Source organism: Ailuropoda melanoleuca, chromosome 5, assembly GCF_002007445.2.
Source record: "Ailuropoda melanoleuca isolate Jingjing chromosome 5, ASM200744v2, whole genome shotgun sequence".
Lineage (NCBI taxonomy): Eukaryota > Metazoa > Chordata > Mammalia > Carnivora > Ursidae > Ailuropoda > Ailuropoda melanoleuca.
In genome coordinates, this window is record NC_048222.1 from 60,903,783 (window position 1) to 60,919,339 (window position 15,557).

General features: G+C 37.7%; 1 protein-coding gene across 3 annotated transcripts in view; it reads right to left on the reverse strand.

Moving 5' to 3' along the window:
- The window catches only part of GOLM2 (golgi membrane protein 2), a 99,272-nt gene that overhangs the window by 68,785 nt on the left and 14,930 nt on the right, over positions 1–15,557 (reverse strand). For all 3 annotated transcript variants that reach the window (XM_019801571.2, XM_002913171.4, XM_002913170.4), the window contains exon 2: positions 858–912. In XM_019801571.2, the coding sequence (XP_019657130.1) occupies positions 858–912 (55 nt within the window). The remainder of the gene's footprint in view (positions 1–857; positions 913–15,557) is intronic.

Below are 15,557 nucleotides of genomic sequence, written 5' to 3' on the forward strand. Positions count from 1 at the left end.
TTACTAGGTGAAGAGCAAAACTTCAATAAATTACAAAGCCAGCTCAGGCTGGTTTCGTCAAGAGGATAATAACAATGTATCATCTAATTCTACCTAAAGAAGGTTAAAATGGTTATGGGATAAAGATATATTTATGAAATTACAAAGCATTTATTACCCACATATAAAAACTTAGAGTCACTGTTGCAAAGTTTTAAAATAATACAGTGTTGTAACTAAAGGGTAGGAGGGAGAAGGGGGGTGGCTCTTCAGACCCCAAATTCCAAAGGCCAGTGATGGTGTGAAGTAATATAAGGAAAGTATAGAGTTTATTCTCCTTAACTATTATTATTTTCTATAAAAGCTTTAATCATCTATTACCTCACCTAAGGGGGGGATATATATCCAGGTTTCTTCCTGGCTTCTTTCCAAGTTTTCTTTCCGTTCTAGGTTTCTTTCTGTTTCCAGTGTATCTAAAACATTAAGCATGGAGGACCTGTCCAGAGTTTCCCTAGACCTGAATGGATTATTTTAGCAGTTGGACACAGTACAGAAGGATTATCCCTTACCTTTTCCCTAGAAATTTGATAGCTTCTGAAGCTACAGCTCAATTTTCTTTGATGCTTCTTTTAACAACATTTCATTGCATGAAATTAGTCTACCACACAAGATTTAAATGCAAATTTTAACTTGCATTTATTATATATAAAGCAACATTACAATTTTTTATTCTATCTTAAGACAAAAGGATAAATGTCTTGCCATGAGAGGAACTTTGTTCAAAAAATTTTATTTCATTTAGCTGTCTATTTAATTCTTGAGGATTTTAGACATTTAGTGACCTTTATTTATCTTAAATCTGTAATTAAGTTTCTTACCCTTTAAATGATGTATATCTGCCATCTGATATGATATGTTGCTCTGTAGTTTAACCTGAAAAAAAATTAAGTTTCATTTTACTACATATGCAGTTTTGCTCATATTTCCTCTTTTTTTTTTTGCTCTCATTCACTTTGAGCTTGATAATACATGCAAAGAAAAATCCTTAACTTATACAAACCTGCCCCTTTCCAAAAAGAATTAGAGATAAATTCTGATTTTGTAATACTCATTTTAAATTTGCAAAAGAATATTCATTTTACCTAATATATACTCTAATAACTTTCAAACATTTAAAAGTTTGAGTTGAATATTGCTTAATGAGATCTTTTTTCAAAATCTTACCAGAAGAGACCTCTTACTAAATATATCTACATTAAGAAAAGAATTAATTGTTTGAATCAGTTAATGGCAAACCAAAAGTAACTGATGCTTATTAAGCTCCCATAGGATGACAGATACTACAGAGGACCTGTTGTTGTGTTCACTGCCCTTCAAGAGCCAGTATACAAGAACAACAGGAACTTAAAAGTATACCAAAATTGACTCAAATTAAGGCTTAGCACTTAATTTAAACCTTTTTTTTTTAAAGTAATCTCTACACCTTTATGGGGCTCCAACTCACGATTGTGAGATCAAGAGTCACAAGCTCGGGGCGCCTGGGTGGCACAGTGGTTAAGCGTCTGTCTTCGGCTCAGGGCGTGATCCCGGCGTTATGGGATCGAGCCCCACATCAGGCTCCTCCTCTATGAGCCTGCTTCTTCCTCTCCCACTCCCCCTGCTTGCGTTCNAAAAAAAAAAAAAAAATTTTAAAAAAAAAAAAAAAAAAAAAGAGTCACAAGCTCTACCGACTGAGCCAGCCAGGCACCCCAGGCTTAGCACTTAATTTAAAAATTAAAACAAGGTCTTGGAGAGCTAGATTCATCTACAAAGAACTACTGTACCAGTTCTTGCTTAAAAAGGTTTCACCCAATTGTTAAATGCAACTAAAATATTGCTACAAACAGGTTCTATTGTCAACCTCAAGAGTAACTTTACTTTGAAAGCACAGACAGATTAATATTGATCATGAGTACTGACATGATTATGATAAATACCTCCTCAATCTCTGAAGAGAAAGTTCTAAAATTCTTAGTTTGAAATAATTATAGATTTGCAAGAAATTGCAAAGCTAGCAGAGAAGTCCCATGTACCCTTCACACAATTCCTCACTGGGTACATTCTATATAACTATGGAATAATATCTAAACCAGGAATCTGACATTGGTATAATGTGTAAGTATTCTATCTCACTTTGTCATATGTACAGATTCATGTAACCACCACCAAAACCAAGATACAGAATACTCTATCATCACAAAAATGTCCCTCATACTGTCCTTTATAGTCAAATCTATCCTCCTTCCTCACACTATTTCTAATTCCTCATAACTACTAATTTGTCTTCCAGCTCTGCAACTTTGTCATTTCAAGCATGTTATATAAACAGAATCATATAACGTGACCTTTTAGGATTATTTTACTTAGCATAACACATAGTTGTTACATATATCAATAGTTCATTCCTTTTTATAGCTGAGTAGCATTCCATGATATGAATGTACTACTGTTTGTTTAAAGCATCCAACTATTGTACAACATTTTTGTGGTTTTGACTCTTTAGCTATTACAAATACAGGTGCTATGAAAAATCATGTACAGATTTTTACATGAACATTAGTTTTCCTTTCTCTGAGATAAATGTCCAGGAGTGAGGTTGCTCCTTTTCTAAAGTGGCCATGCAACTTTTATTTACATTTTAAAAAATTACGATGCCAAGGTACTGGATGGGAAAATATAAAACAACTGGAAAACATGAGAGCATTCTCAAGGAATCAGCAGGCAAGGCAGCACCTAAAGCAGTATAATTACTGTAGAAATTCAGAGATGATTCTTAGCTGATGTGATCAGGGAAAACATCATGGAAGGGATTTTAACTGAATTAGGCATTGAAAGGTAGGTAAAATTGTAAATTGGTAGAAAAGGACATTTTAGATAGAGGGGATGGTTTAAGAAAAGTTATAGAGGCAAGAAAGCATGAGGTACATATGAAGACTTGATCAAGATACCGTTTGGTTATAGCACATAATAGAAGGGAAAAAACAGTGGGAAAGAAGGTTTGAGAAAAAGTCCATAGAGTGCCCTTCAACCCTAAGAAGAGTCTACTCTTCAAACAGAGAGCCAGTGACTGTCACATTTCAAATGAAAGTTTATCTATAACAAATAACTAATGAAAGCATACCTGTTCGATTTGAAGCAATAGTGGGGATCTTGGGGTCCCTCTTTCTTTTCCCCTAGAGACCTGGTGGCTTTGAAGAATGAAGTTTAAAATATGATGTTGATACTCAGTCATAAAAAGGAATGAAGTACTAGTACATGCTACAGTATGGATGAGCCTTGAAAAACATTATATATGCTAAGTAATAGAAGCCAGTCACAAAAGGACATAGGGTTTCTTTTTGTAGTGACGAAAACGTTCTGGAATTAGTGGTGATGGCTGCATAGTACTGTGAATATACTAAAAACCAAACTGAACTGAAAAAAAAAAACTAAACTGCACACTTTAAAAGGTTAAGTTTTATGATTTATGAATTATATCTCAAAATTTTAATAAAAAAATAGAAATGAAAATGACAAGGGTATTACAGGGACCAGATATGAAATTGGGGATAAAATAATGGACAAACTCCAGGCACTCAAGGAGTTTATTATTTAGGAGAGGCAGTCAAGTAACTAACTAGTCAATTATAATACAGTAAAAATAAATGCTACTATTAAGTCCTACAGACATGACAGGAGAACTTAGTAGAAGCACTTAAATCCTTAGAGGATGAAATGCCTTAGGGGAGGGTAGGCTTCTGGAGATGATAGCTAAAATATGTCCAGTAGGAAGAGTAGTGTTTGACAGGTGGAAGTAGGCAGAGGGTAAGGAAGAAAGATATTCAAGGCATGTGTCAAAACTCAGAAGTGAAAAATACTACACATTACAAAAACTTCAAGCAGTTCTAAGCAGCAAGAAATATGGCTAGAAAGGTAAGCAAGGTCCACATTATGAAGGGTCTTGCCAAAAAAATGTGGATACATTCCAATGTCTATGGTCAAACTTTACAGGACTTCAAGCAAGGTAAAGAGATCCAATTTGCAACCTGGCTTCAGTCTGATGAGTGGACCAGAGGGACAAGAAGAGAGAGAGGGTGACCGAGTAGGAGACTGCTGTTGCATTTCAGGTGAGAAAATGATGGTCTAAGACAGGGGTGGGCACACTATGGTCTGTGTGCCAAATCTAGCCTGCTTCCTGTTTTGGTAGGGATGACAAGTTAAGGATGGTTTGTACATTTTTAAATGGTTGGGAAATCAAAAGAATAATAATACTTTGTGAATTAAATGAAATGCAAATTTCAGTGTCTATAAATAAAGTTTTATGGGAAACAGCCACACCCATTTATTTACATATCGTCTCTGGCTGTTCTGGAGCTGCAGTACTTGTGACAAAGACCATACGGCCTGCAAAGCCTAACGTATTTACAATATGGCCCTTTATAGAAAAAGTTTGCCAACCTCTGGGCTAAACTAAGAATGAGACAGAGAAAATTACATGTGGGAAATATGAAAGAGAAAGAATGAATAATCTTGCTGACTGATTAGACACAGGGGTAAAAGAAGAAACATCAGGGATGATGTTTAGATTTCTAAAGTAGGAAGCTAGATGAGTACGGTTGCAGTCCTCCCCAATAGGGAAGCAGGAAAAATAGACTTGGGGTGGTAGGGAGAAGCAGGGGGATGATTTTTTCAGATTTGAACCTGTTGAATATGAGGCACTTGTGACACACCCGAGAAGAGATCTGGAAGAGGTCTGGAGCTTGGGCACTAATGAATTGAGATTCATTAGCATATGAATGGCTATTAAAGCCAAGGGACTGAGATTACTGATGGAAAGCTGCAGAGGCAGCAAGAGAAACTGACACCAACTGCTCTGAGATCAGCTGATCACTCAGAACGGCTCTCCATTTATTAGCCTATGTTTCTTCTTTCCCACTTCCTTTATTTTCATGATCCAATTTTTCTTTTGCATTTTTTGTCCCTCCAAAGAACATAACCATCTTTTTTTCTTGTTTTCAACAAGTTAGCATTACTTTGTTTTTTACCCATTTTTATGATGTTATTCCAACTTCTCTACAGTCTATTTTAAACTTGCTTTTTAAAATGCTAGAGATGCTGTTCTCGAATGCTAGGCTAGGAGTGGCTTCAGCTTCCCTGAACTGTCTCTTTGTATCCTTATATTCTTAAAAAAATTTTTAATGGAGGAAGGGAAATTCAATCTACAGACCACAAAAATAGTACAGGATTAAATGAGCAGTACTGCTTTATTCTTATCACTTTAATTTTCTCTTCAATCTTCTTTATTAAGAATGGAGATGCTGATCCCAATGGCTCATATATAAAGTCCTCACATTTCAAAAGCTGCTCTGGAACAATATATTTTACATGGTATTAAAGAGAAAAATCATAGCTTGTCTAAATAAAAGCCTTTTCTTAATCCAAGCATACTGGATTTATTTCCCACCCCATTCCTTTGCCATATAAGAATTTTTCAGTTAGCTTCTCAGACCTCCCACCCCCATGGCATATTGTTCCTTTGGTATCTCGTGTTCTCTATTATTCTTGTCAATCCTTCCAGCAGGAGTCTCACAATAATCGTACATTTAGAGTTTGGTATTACCAGAAGTACCAGTTCCCAATTTCTCTCACTTCCTATTAATACTGGTTTCATTGTGCAAGTTATCTCACCTTCCATATTCCTTTGAACAGAGGTGCTAAGGATTTGCTCAAAGATCTCACAGAGCCCAGCTGGTAGATAATTAAACCCAGAAGTTCTCTTCCCTCTACAGAAATTTTACTATATTGCTCAATTTCAGAATCTAGACGTCTGCTACTAAATTATCTGTTCATCTTTTTGACACTGCAATATCACAGGCATATGATCTCTCCTCTCTCCATTTATACACCTCACACCCCTGCTCCAATTCTTATCTAGCTCCTAAAATGGTTTCATAAAGAATTCTTCTGGGGCGCCTGGGTGGCACAGCGGTTAAGCGTCTGCCTTCGGCTCAGGGCGTGATCCCGGCGTTATGGGATCGAGCCCCACATCAGGCTCCTCTGCTGTGAGCCTGCTTCTTCCTCTCCCACTCCCCCTGCTTGTGTTCCCTCTCTCGCTGGCTCTCTCTATCTCTGTCGAATAAAGAAATTAAAAATCTTAAAAAAAAAAAAAAAAAAAAAGAATTCTTCTAACATTCAATGTTATCCTTTCAAGGAAATCTGAATGTGTTTTTAGCTACCATGACACCCCTTTGTATTCTTGCAAAATCTAAGAATATAAAGCAATGACTTGATTTTGGCTTTAATCTTATGTTTTCTACCATCTTGAGTCTGTTTGTGAAGACTTTTCCCATTTGGTTTCTGATTTTTTTTATTTGCACTAATTTCTTCTACTTCGTTTTCCTTTCCTTTTAAGCTTTTCATTAATCATTTCTGCAAAAAGACAGGTCTCTTCAGTTCTTAAACTCCTTTGGCTTTAACCCTTCCTCTGAGAGCCTTCACTTTTTTTTTTTTTTTAATACTTCCACCATCTCATCACCTTCAAAAAGAAGACTGGCTTCCCTTCTGATTATTTCTCCTCGCAGTTTTAATTTTCTTGTGTTCTAACATGAATTTGCTTATCTTCTAAATGACTCCACCAAAACTTCCCAGTTATTTAGAAACTAATTTCAGTTCTCACTATTACAAGATTGGAAAAAAGGTATTTCATGTTACCACAAAAACTGTCTTGGAACTGGCAATGCTATAGGAATACTTCTTCTTTTTTTTTTTCCTAAATATATTCCAGACAGGTAATAGTACATAAACTCTAAGAAGTATTATTTAATCCTTATTTTATGAAAGGATTCTCATTGTCTGGCTTTACAGGTCCCTTTTGGTTACTTTCAGACTTCTGCCAAAATACCTTTTTTACAATATGCAAGAAAGATATCAAATACGTTCTCTTTCAAATTTCTTTGGGGATGAGAGGTATGTGTTAGACAGATAGACATGCACACACAGAGACGCACATCTGCACAAAAACACAGCCCCATCCCCTTGCCTAATTTACATCTATGGTCAGAAAGATTCCAACCCGGATTCCAACATATCCTTCAAAAACCCACAATGCTCAAAATGCCTTGCCTAACTCAAGACTCCTGGGAAGAGCCTCATATTCAATCCTGTCAAAAACAAAACATTCTTTTATCACACACAATCCTACTTCCAGCAAGAATGTCACCTTGTTTCTCTTCTACTCCCAAGGTTTACCAGAAATGAGAATTCCACGAGAACAGGCACTGTGTCTCTCACTCATCCCTGTGTATCCAACTCAGTAAATGTTTGCTGAATGACTCCCTAGATTTTCATGCTCCATACTCTTTGTGCTACATATTTTTCTACCTTAAATTGCATTGTATTCATATTTGTATAATTCTAATTATCCTTCAAGACTTCTTCATTTATTTCCCCATTATTATCAACTTCATTGCCTTAGGCTTTGCTTTCCCTCTCCCCTTCTGCAATGGTTGTTTCTCTGGGATTTGGAGTCCATCTATAACTGGCTGATTATTCATGCTGTCTTTAGCCTTTTCCAAGTTAATCTCTTAAAATGTGTTTATTATAATTCCTGAGACCTTTTTTCTCTCTGCCAAGACATATGTTCTTTATCTCTTTCTTCAGTAACAAATATCTTCTCCTGATATTTTCCTAAAGCACTTCTCACTCATCCCCAGCTATTTCATCTATTTTCCTCTAATCTTTCTTCCTCCAATATCTAGAACTTAATCTTTATATTTTTACCACCTCTTTCTGAAGCTCTTTTAATGGTTTCCCCATCCCACATGGCTACTTTGAATTAATTTTGGCAGCTGTTACCAGCTCAGTTGCTCTGCTTCTTTTTTCACTCTGGGACCTTGAAAATGGCTCAGCTGTGCATGCTTCACTTTCATTAGGACCTGTTCTTGGGCATCAGCACAACTTTGACCATTGATCCCAAAGGTTATATATAATTGGCTTTTTACAGATGTCATTTCTGGCTCCTTTTTCTCCACACCAGAAACATTTTTCCTCATTATAGCTCATACTCAGATGACTTCCAGAGACAATTCTATCTTTTGTAACATAACTGCTAAACCACGGTCATGCTCAGCATCACCTAGGGAGCTGTAAGAAATACATATTCTTGCCTCCTCCACCCCACTCCAGGGTGATTTAGTAGGCTGGGGATGGACCCAGAAATCTTCTTTTAAAAGCTCAAGTGATTCTGATAAGCAGCCAGGTTTAGTGATTACTCATCTATAGTATATCTTTGGCTGGCACCTATACCAGCTGTATCAAGATGGGATATTTTTTTGATGTTTAATTCAAGGTTTTATTTATCTTTTTTTAATTATAATAATATTTTTATTATATTATGTTGGTCACCATAGAGTACATCCCTGATTTTTGATGTAAAGTTTGATGATTCATTAGTTGCGTATAACACCCAGTGCCCCATGCAATACGTGCCCTCCTTACTACCCATCACCAGCCTATCCCATTCCCCCACCCCCTCCCCTCAAGATGGGATATTAATACTAACTGATGGGTATTAAATTTTTTTAATGTTTATTTTGTGTTAGGTCTTGTGCTAAGTGTTTTACAAGTATCACTGCATTTAATTCTCACAACCATCCTATGAGGTGGGCTTTACATTTTACAGATGAGGAAACTGTACCCTACTTCATATGCCTACAGTAGATTCTGGATATTCTCCCAAGCAGTCCCACATAAGAGTCTGTGCTCATGACACTGTGCATATACTAGATCAGGTAGATAATTACACTTCATGGGGCGCCTGGGTGGCTTCGTCAGTTAAGCATCTGCCTTAGGTTCAAGTCATGATTCCAGGGTCCCGGGATCAAGCCCCACATCAGGCTCCTTGTTCAGCAAGGGAGACTGCTTCTCCGTCTTCCTCTGGCCCTGCTCATCTGCTCTCTCTCTAATAGATAAAATCTTTAAAAAAAAAAAAAAAAGAAACTATGAACCGTAACGCTTAATGATGACTAGAGGCGAAGCCAGCAAAGAAGACTAAGAAGAACTGAGAGAAGAAAAACAAAGAGAGTCTGGTGTCATGGAAGCCAAGAGCACAGAGAGCTAGGTGAAAAGATGCTGAGACATCAGGAGTAGGACAAGAAAATCCAAATGTGAACAAAGACAATTCTCTTTTCAACAAATGTAACTGGGAGATCAAGAAAAGATGCAAGCATATTTTAAGTGCTGAGGAGCAAGTAGAGACAAAGAGGTTGAATGTAAGAGGGAAACTGGATTAATAATAGTACAAGGTCTTGGAAGAGGGAGAGGAAATTAGATCCAGAAAACAGGTACAGAGGCTGGTCCTCGAGAAAGTAGAAACTTTTTTTTATTCCAACAAGGAGGGAAGACATATGGCTAGAAAAGTAAGTATGCCTATAGATTTGTTAATAAAAATTATATCAGTTCCTGTCTAATTCTTGGTCAAAAAGGAGACCAGATCACCTATTGGGCTGGAGGAAGGGGAAGAGGAATTTAAATGGGGGAAAGGAGGTGGGGAAGGCTTGAGGAGGGTAAGAGTTTGAAAGCTGTTGGAATAGATATGTACTGTACTGTAATTTGTAAGGGCTGTTGAAAACCCAGTTGTGGCAGCTGATCATAAATTTCTACAAGTACCAGTCTGGTTATATGCTTTTCTCCAGGTATGCTTGAAATAGACATGTAAAAGAGAGAATAATGGCAAGAAACTAAACTGAAACAACAGACCATGGAATCTTAGCTGGACTGGATAGGCAGTAAAGAATGAACAGGGCTGCTGGAAAGGAAGGAAAGGATAAGTCGTCCAGGTGAAGTTGAAAAACAAGTATAGTCCATTCAGCAGTTCTAATGTCTTTTTTTCATTAAGATTTTATTTATGCACCCATGAAAGAGAGAGAGAGAGGGAGTGCATGTGCAAATGGGGGGGAGGGGTAAAGGCGGAGGGAGAGGAAGAGGGAAAGAATCCCAAGCAGACTCGGTGATGAGTGTGGAGCCCAACGAGGGGCTCAATCTCACAACGGGGAGATCATGACTGGAGCCAAAACAACGAGTCAGACGCTCAACCAACTGAGCCATCCAGGCATCCCCTAATTTCTTTTTGATATATTCTCCCAAGAATATGCAAGTTTGAAGTTCACAAATGTTAATTTTTTTTTTTATTAAGTAAACTCTACATACAACATGGGGCTCAAACTCACAACCCCAAGATCAAGAGTTGCATGCTATACTGACTGAGCCAGCCAGGAGCCCCTGAAGTTCACAAACTAAATTTCCAGGATGTGAAATCCTAGATCAGGTTTATGTTAGTACGAATTAACAATCAAGGCCTTTAGTTATCATTAGTTGTTGGCAAATATTTCTAGTTCTCATCCTAGGCACTTCGTAGGACTGTCCCACCTGATTAATTCTTTGAAGTTGGGTTGAGGGAGAGGCAATGAAATATGAGCAAACATGAATCACTTCCAGATAATAAGAAATTACAAGGAGCACAATCCACACTCTCTCATTCTACCATAGCAACCGATGTTTCAGATGGGGGCTGCTCGGTCTGCCTAGTTCCTAGAATGAGGAAGATACAGAACAGTGCCTTCAGTCAACCCACAAAGGGCATGTTGAATGAGTGATAATTTTTTAAAAGATTTATTTATTTATTTTGAGAGAGTGAGAGAAAGCGTGCACCAGTGGGGAGAGGGGCAGAGGGAGAGAATCTTTCAAGCAGACTCCCTGCTGACGGAGGAGCCCCAAGCAGGGCTCGATCCCACAACCCCTAAGAGCACAATCTGAGCAGAAACCAAAAGTCAGACGCTTAGCCAGTGATTTTTTAAGTAGGCTCCACACCTAATGTGGGGCTAGAACTCACAACCCTGAGATTGAGCTGCATGTTCTACCAGTTGAGCCAGCCAGGTGCCCCAAGTCAGTGATAAATTTTAAGCCACGTAAGAGGGTACAGATGGAGGACTATGAAAGAGGAGAGCATGAGAGGTCAGTAGGGAAAGAAAGGCAGACTTCAAAAATATGAGAGTAAGAGTCCCCTCCCCCATGTGCCATTTCCAGTTCATAAAGCATTTCCACTTACACATCTCACTAATCCTTAAAACTTGAAATGTAAAAAAATCAAGTTTTTCCACAAATTAGCAGCCCTTCTCAGCTTCCCCACTACCTTCAATCCTTTAGTTCTCCTGCCTCTTCCCTCTCTTCATCTTATTAACCAGCCCATTAGTGCCTAGAACTGCATGCATTCACACTCCACACAAGCTTTCACCAAGTCCAGCCAATTCTTTCGCAATTTCTCTCAGATCTGACCCTTAACTCTGTGTTCATGGCAACCACCTTGATCTACAGCTGCACTAGAATAGAAGCTCTGTAAAAGCAGAGATCTTATTCTTTTGGTCACCCCTCATCCCCTTGCACAATGCAGGCACTCAACATTATGACTGAATAAGTAAATGAAGATATCTAATCTATCACTAGTCTTTTCACACTTTTATCTATTTCCAAATGGTAGTGACAAACATCTTGGCAAAAACTTGTTTTCCATAAAAATCTTTCTTCTAGTCAAAATCCAATAATAGAATACTATTATGCATAGTGTGGAATCTAAAACTCTTCTACCAAGCATTGAATGCCTTCCATAACATGGGAACCACTTTATTCAGTTATCAGAAATGGTCTCCTTGACATAGTCAAGCTAGTTTTAACCATCTCTAATTTAAACTACTTTTTCCTATGTCCATGGCTCATCAGAATGTCCTTTCCTTTCCTTTTTACTACTATAAAATAAAAACCTTTAAAATAAAAACCAAGACTTAAGTTGACTCTATGATATTATGATGTTAATTTGTATAGCTAAAAATTTCATTATATTCACTATCCCTCATCCTTCCAATACGTTCCCAATTTTTTATGCTATTAGGTCCTAGTCACACCTTCCACTTCTAGGTCCCCTCTAATTTAGTCATGTCCAAGCCACCTCCTACCAAAACTACCCACCACTGTTGTCAATTCCCTTTTTAAGTTTTAAGCATGCATTTAATTTCTTCCTATGTTAATTTAGTCAGCATATATTTGAGTAGCTATTTCATGCAAGTCACTGTTCTAAGCACTGGGGATACAGCAAATGACAAAAACAGACAAAAATCCCTGCTCTTTCTAGGGGATTACAATATTTAATACATAATATTTGTTACAATAAACAAAAAAGTCATACAATAGAATAGAAAGTGGTAAATGCTGTGCAGAAAATACATTAGAGATGGAAAAGGAGAAGACCTTAACAAAAAGGTGTCATTTAAACAAAAACTTTTGAGTGAGAGTTACCATGCAGCTATCTGGGGAAAGCAGGTCCTAGGCAGAGGGTATAGCCAGTGTAAAAGCACCACCACAGAATGACTGATACCTCAAGGAACTGATGGAAACACCCAGTGTGATGTGAATGAAGTGAGCAACAAGAAGGGTAATAAGAGATGAGATAGAGAACTGTGAGGGAAGCAGATGGTCTGGGGCCTATGGACCACTGGAAAGACTTGGACTTTTTCTGCAATTGAGATGGAAGCCATTGGAACATCTTAGGCAAATAAGGAATATAACCTAATTGACATTTTAACATAGTGCTGTGTTGAAAACAGACTGAAGCAGGAGCAAGGACAGAAGAAAGGAATCTAGTCAAGCTATCACCAATAATTTAGGCAAGAGATGATGATAATTTAGACCACAGTGGTAGTAAAGGAGGTAGAGAGAAGTGTCTCCATCCTGGATTTATTTGGAAGCTAAGCCAACAAGATTTGCTGATAAATTGGATGTGGGGCTGAGAAAGAAAGTGTCAAGAATGACTCCAGGGGCGCCTGGGTGGCACAGCGGTTAAGCGTCTGCCTTCGGCTCAGGGCGTGATCCCGGCGTTATGGGATCGAAGCCCCACGTCGGGCTCCTCCGCTATGAGCCTGCTTCTTCCTCTCCCACTCCCCCTGCTTGTGTTCCCTCTCTCACTGGCTNAAAAAAAAAAAAAAAAAAAAAAGTGCTTTTCTAAAAAAAACAAAAAAATTTTTAAAAAAAAAAAAAAAAAAAAAAAGAATGACTCCAAAGCTTCTGGCCTGAGAAGTTGCCATTAACTGAGCTAGAAAAGACTGTGAATAGAAGTTTTGGGGTAGAACACCTGGGTAGCTCAGTTGGTTAAGTGCCTGCCTTCAGTTCAGGTCACAGTCCTAGAGTACAGGGATCGAGTCCCACATCGGGCTCTCAGCTCAGTGAGGAGTCTGCTTCTCCCTCTGCCCTTCACCTCACCTGTGTGTGCACGGTCTCTCTCAAATAAATATATAAAATCTTAAAAAAAAAAAAAGTTTTGGGGTAAGGGAAAGATCAGAGATTTGGCTCTGGACTGGTTAAGTCCAAAACCATATTTGCCATCCAAGAGGAGATGAGTAGAGTTAAATATCAAGGCTAGAATTTAAGAGAACAGTCTGGGTAAAGAGATAAATTTGGAAATCATCAGTGTACAGATGGTATTTAAAGAGGTGGCAGGGTGAGCACTCTAAGGGACTGCGTGTAGATAAAGAAGAGGTACAAGGACTAAGCCTTGAAGTATTCTATTTGAGGAGGAACCAGAAAAATAGAATGAGAAGGAATGACTAGTGAGGTGGAAAGAAAGCAGTATTTCCTGTAAGTCAAAATGAAGAACATGTTTCAAGGAAGAAGTGGAAGTAATCAACTGTATCAAATGCTGCTAATAAGTGAAGTAAGATGATGACTAAGAATTGACAACTGGATTTTAGCCAACACTCAAATACTGAACAACAGTTGGTATGTTTGAGGGCAAAAGCCTGATTAGAGTGAATTTAAGGGCATGTGTTTAAGCTGTTTTCAGAATAAGCTACCAGACTTACTTCCAACAATAATCCTTCTACCTAGCAAAAAGCCAAAACTGGGTTTCAGCCTCACTTTCTGTGAAAGTTATCTAAACTGATCTTACTCATTACTTTCAAATAAAAAATTGATGGTAGAGTCAGCCCTTCGTTCTCTGATACTAATTCCCCAGAAGTAATTGTACTAGAAAGCTCACTTTTGTTCTCAGCACCTTGAGTGAGTATATGTTCTAGATTTAAAGGTTCCAATTTAATATAATTTTCTTCTGTTAATAGAGGGGATTCTGTACACATGCAAGTAAACATTTAATTTCATGCCACTGTAATAGTTTTTATATTAAATTTTTTTCCTCAAATCAAGAAAATTCTCTTTCACCCACGGACTGGGGAAGGGAAAAAGGAGAGCTTTGTTCACTGGGTATAGAGTTTCAATTTTGCAAGATGAAAATGTTCTAGAAATCTATTGCACAACAATATGCATATAGCTAACATTACTGTACACTTAACAATAGTTAAGATGGTCAATTTTATGTTACATGGTTTTTCACCACAGTTTCTTTTTAAAATTCTTTTTCAGACATGATGTCCTGATTTTCAATTTGGACAATATGGACACTGTGCTTTTAATTCAAAACTCTAATTGAAGGCATTCCAGACACTGTTAACAACATTTGAGGAGTAAATGTTTGTTTTGGGGGAGAAGTACCATTTAAAGAAGTAAAGCTTGTTAAGAAACTTTTCCTGTGGGATTCGTGAGTGGCTCAGTCGGTTAAGCATCTGCCTCTGGCTCAGGTCATGATCCCAGGGTCTTAGGATCAAGTCCCACATTGAGTTCCCTGCTCAGTGGGGAGCCTGCTTCTCCCTCTGCCTGCCACTCCCCCTGCTTGTGCTCTCTCTCTCTCTGACAAATAAAAAAAAAATCTTAAAAAAAGAAAGAAAGAAAGAAAAGAAAGAAAGAAACTTTACCCACCAAGCTTTAAAATAGTTTCCTCCTTTCTTCTAGTTAAGGTTAAAGACACCATATGGCATTAGGCGAGCAGCATAAGCTATCAGAATGGATCATTAATAAGTAGAATGTGTATAATAAGCACAAAACCACCTTGCAGAATTTGGTATGGAAAGTTTACATCCATATTTTTAGTCATACGCTTTTTCAGGTCTTTTTAGATGGTTCTCTAGTAACTGCCCTTTCATTCCTTGATTTCAATTGTTCTTTGTATCTTTATTAAACTTCCTCATGTAATCAATACTGAACAAAGTGTTGCACATAAGGAAAGACTTTGATTATGCAGAACCCAATAACACAGTGCTTAAAAGAACAGTTCTAAGGTTAAGCCTGGATCCGAATTCTGAATTCATAACTTATTATTACCTTGGCCATACTACCTGTGCTTCTGTTTGCTCATCTGTAAAATGAGAATATTATCTGCCTCACAGGGTTGAAATAAACAAATAATGTTTACAACACTGCCTGGCACATAGTAAGTGTTTAATAAATGTTAGCTAGCAGAATATTTTCTTTACTGTTCCCAGTACCTAACATGGTGATCCCTCAAATTTATCCTTTTTGGCCAAAATGATACACTGGGAATTTCACAGAATTTCCTAGCATACTACTTTATTCCTGATTCCTTTTTTGCTGGCTTGGAGATACCTACCCTACAAATAAGTACATTT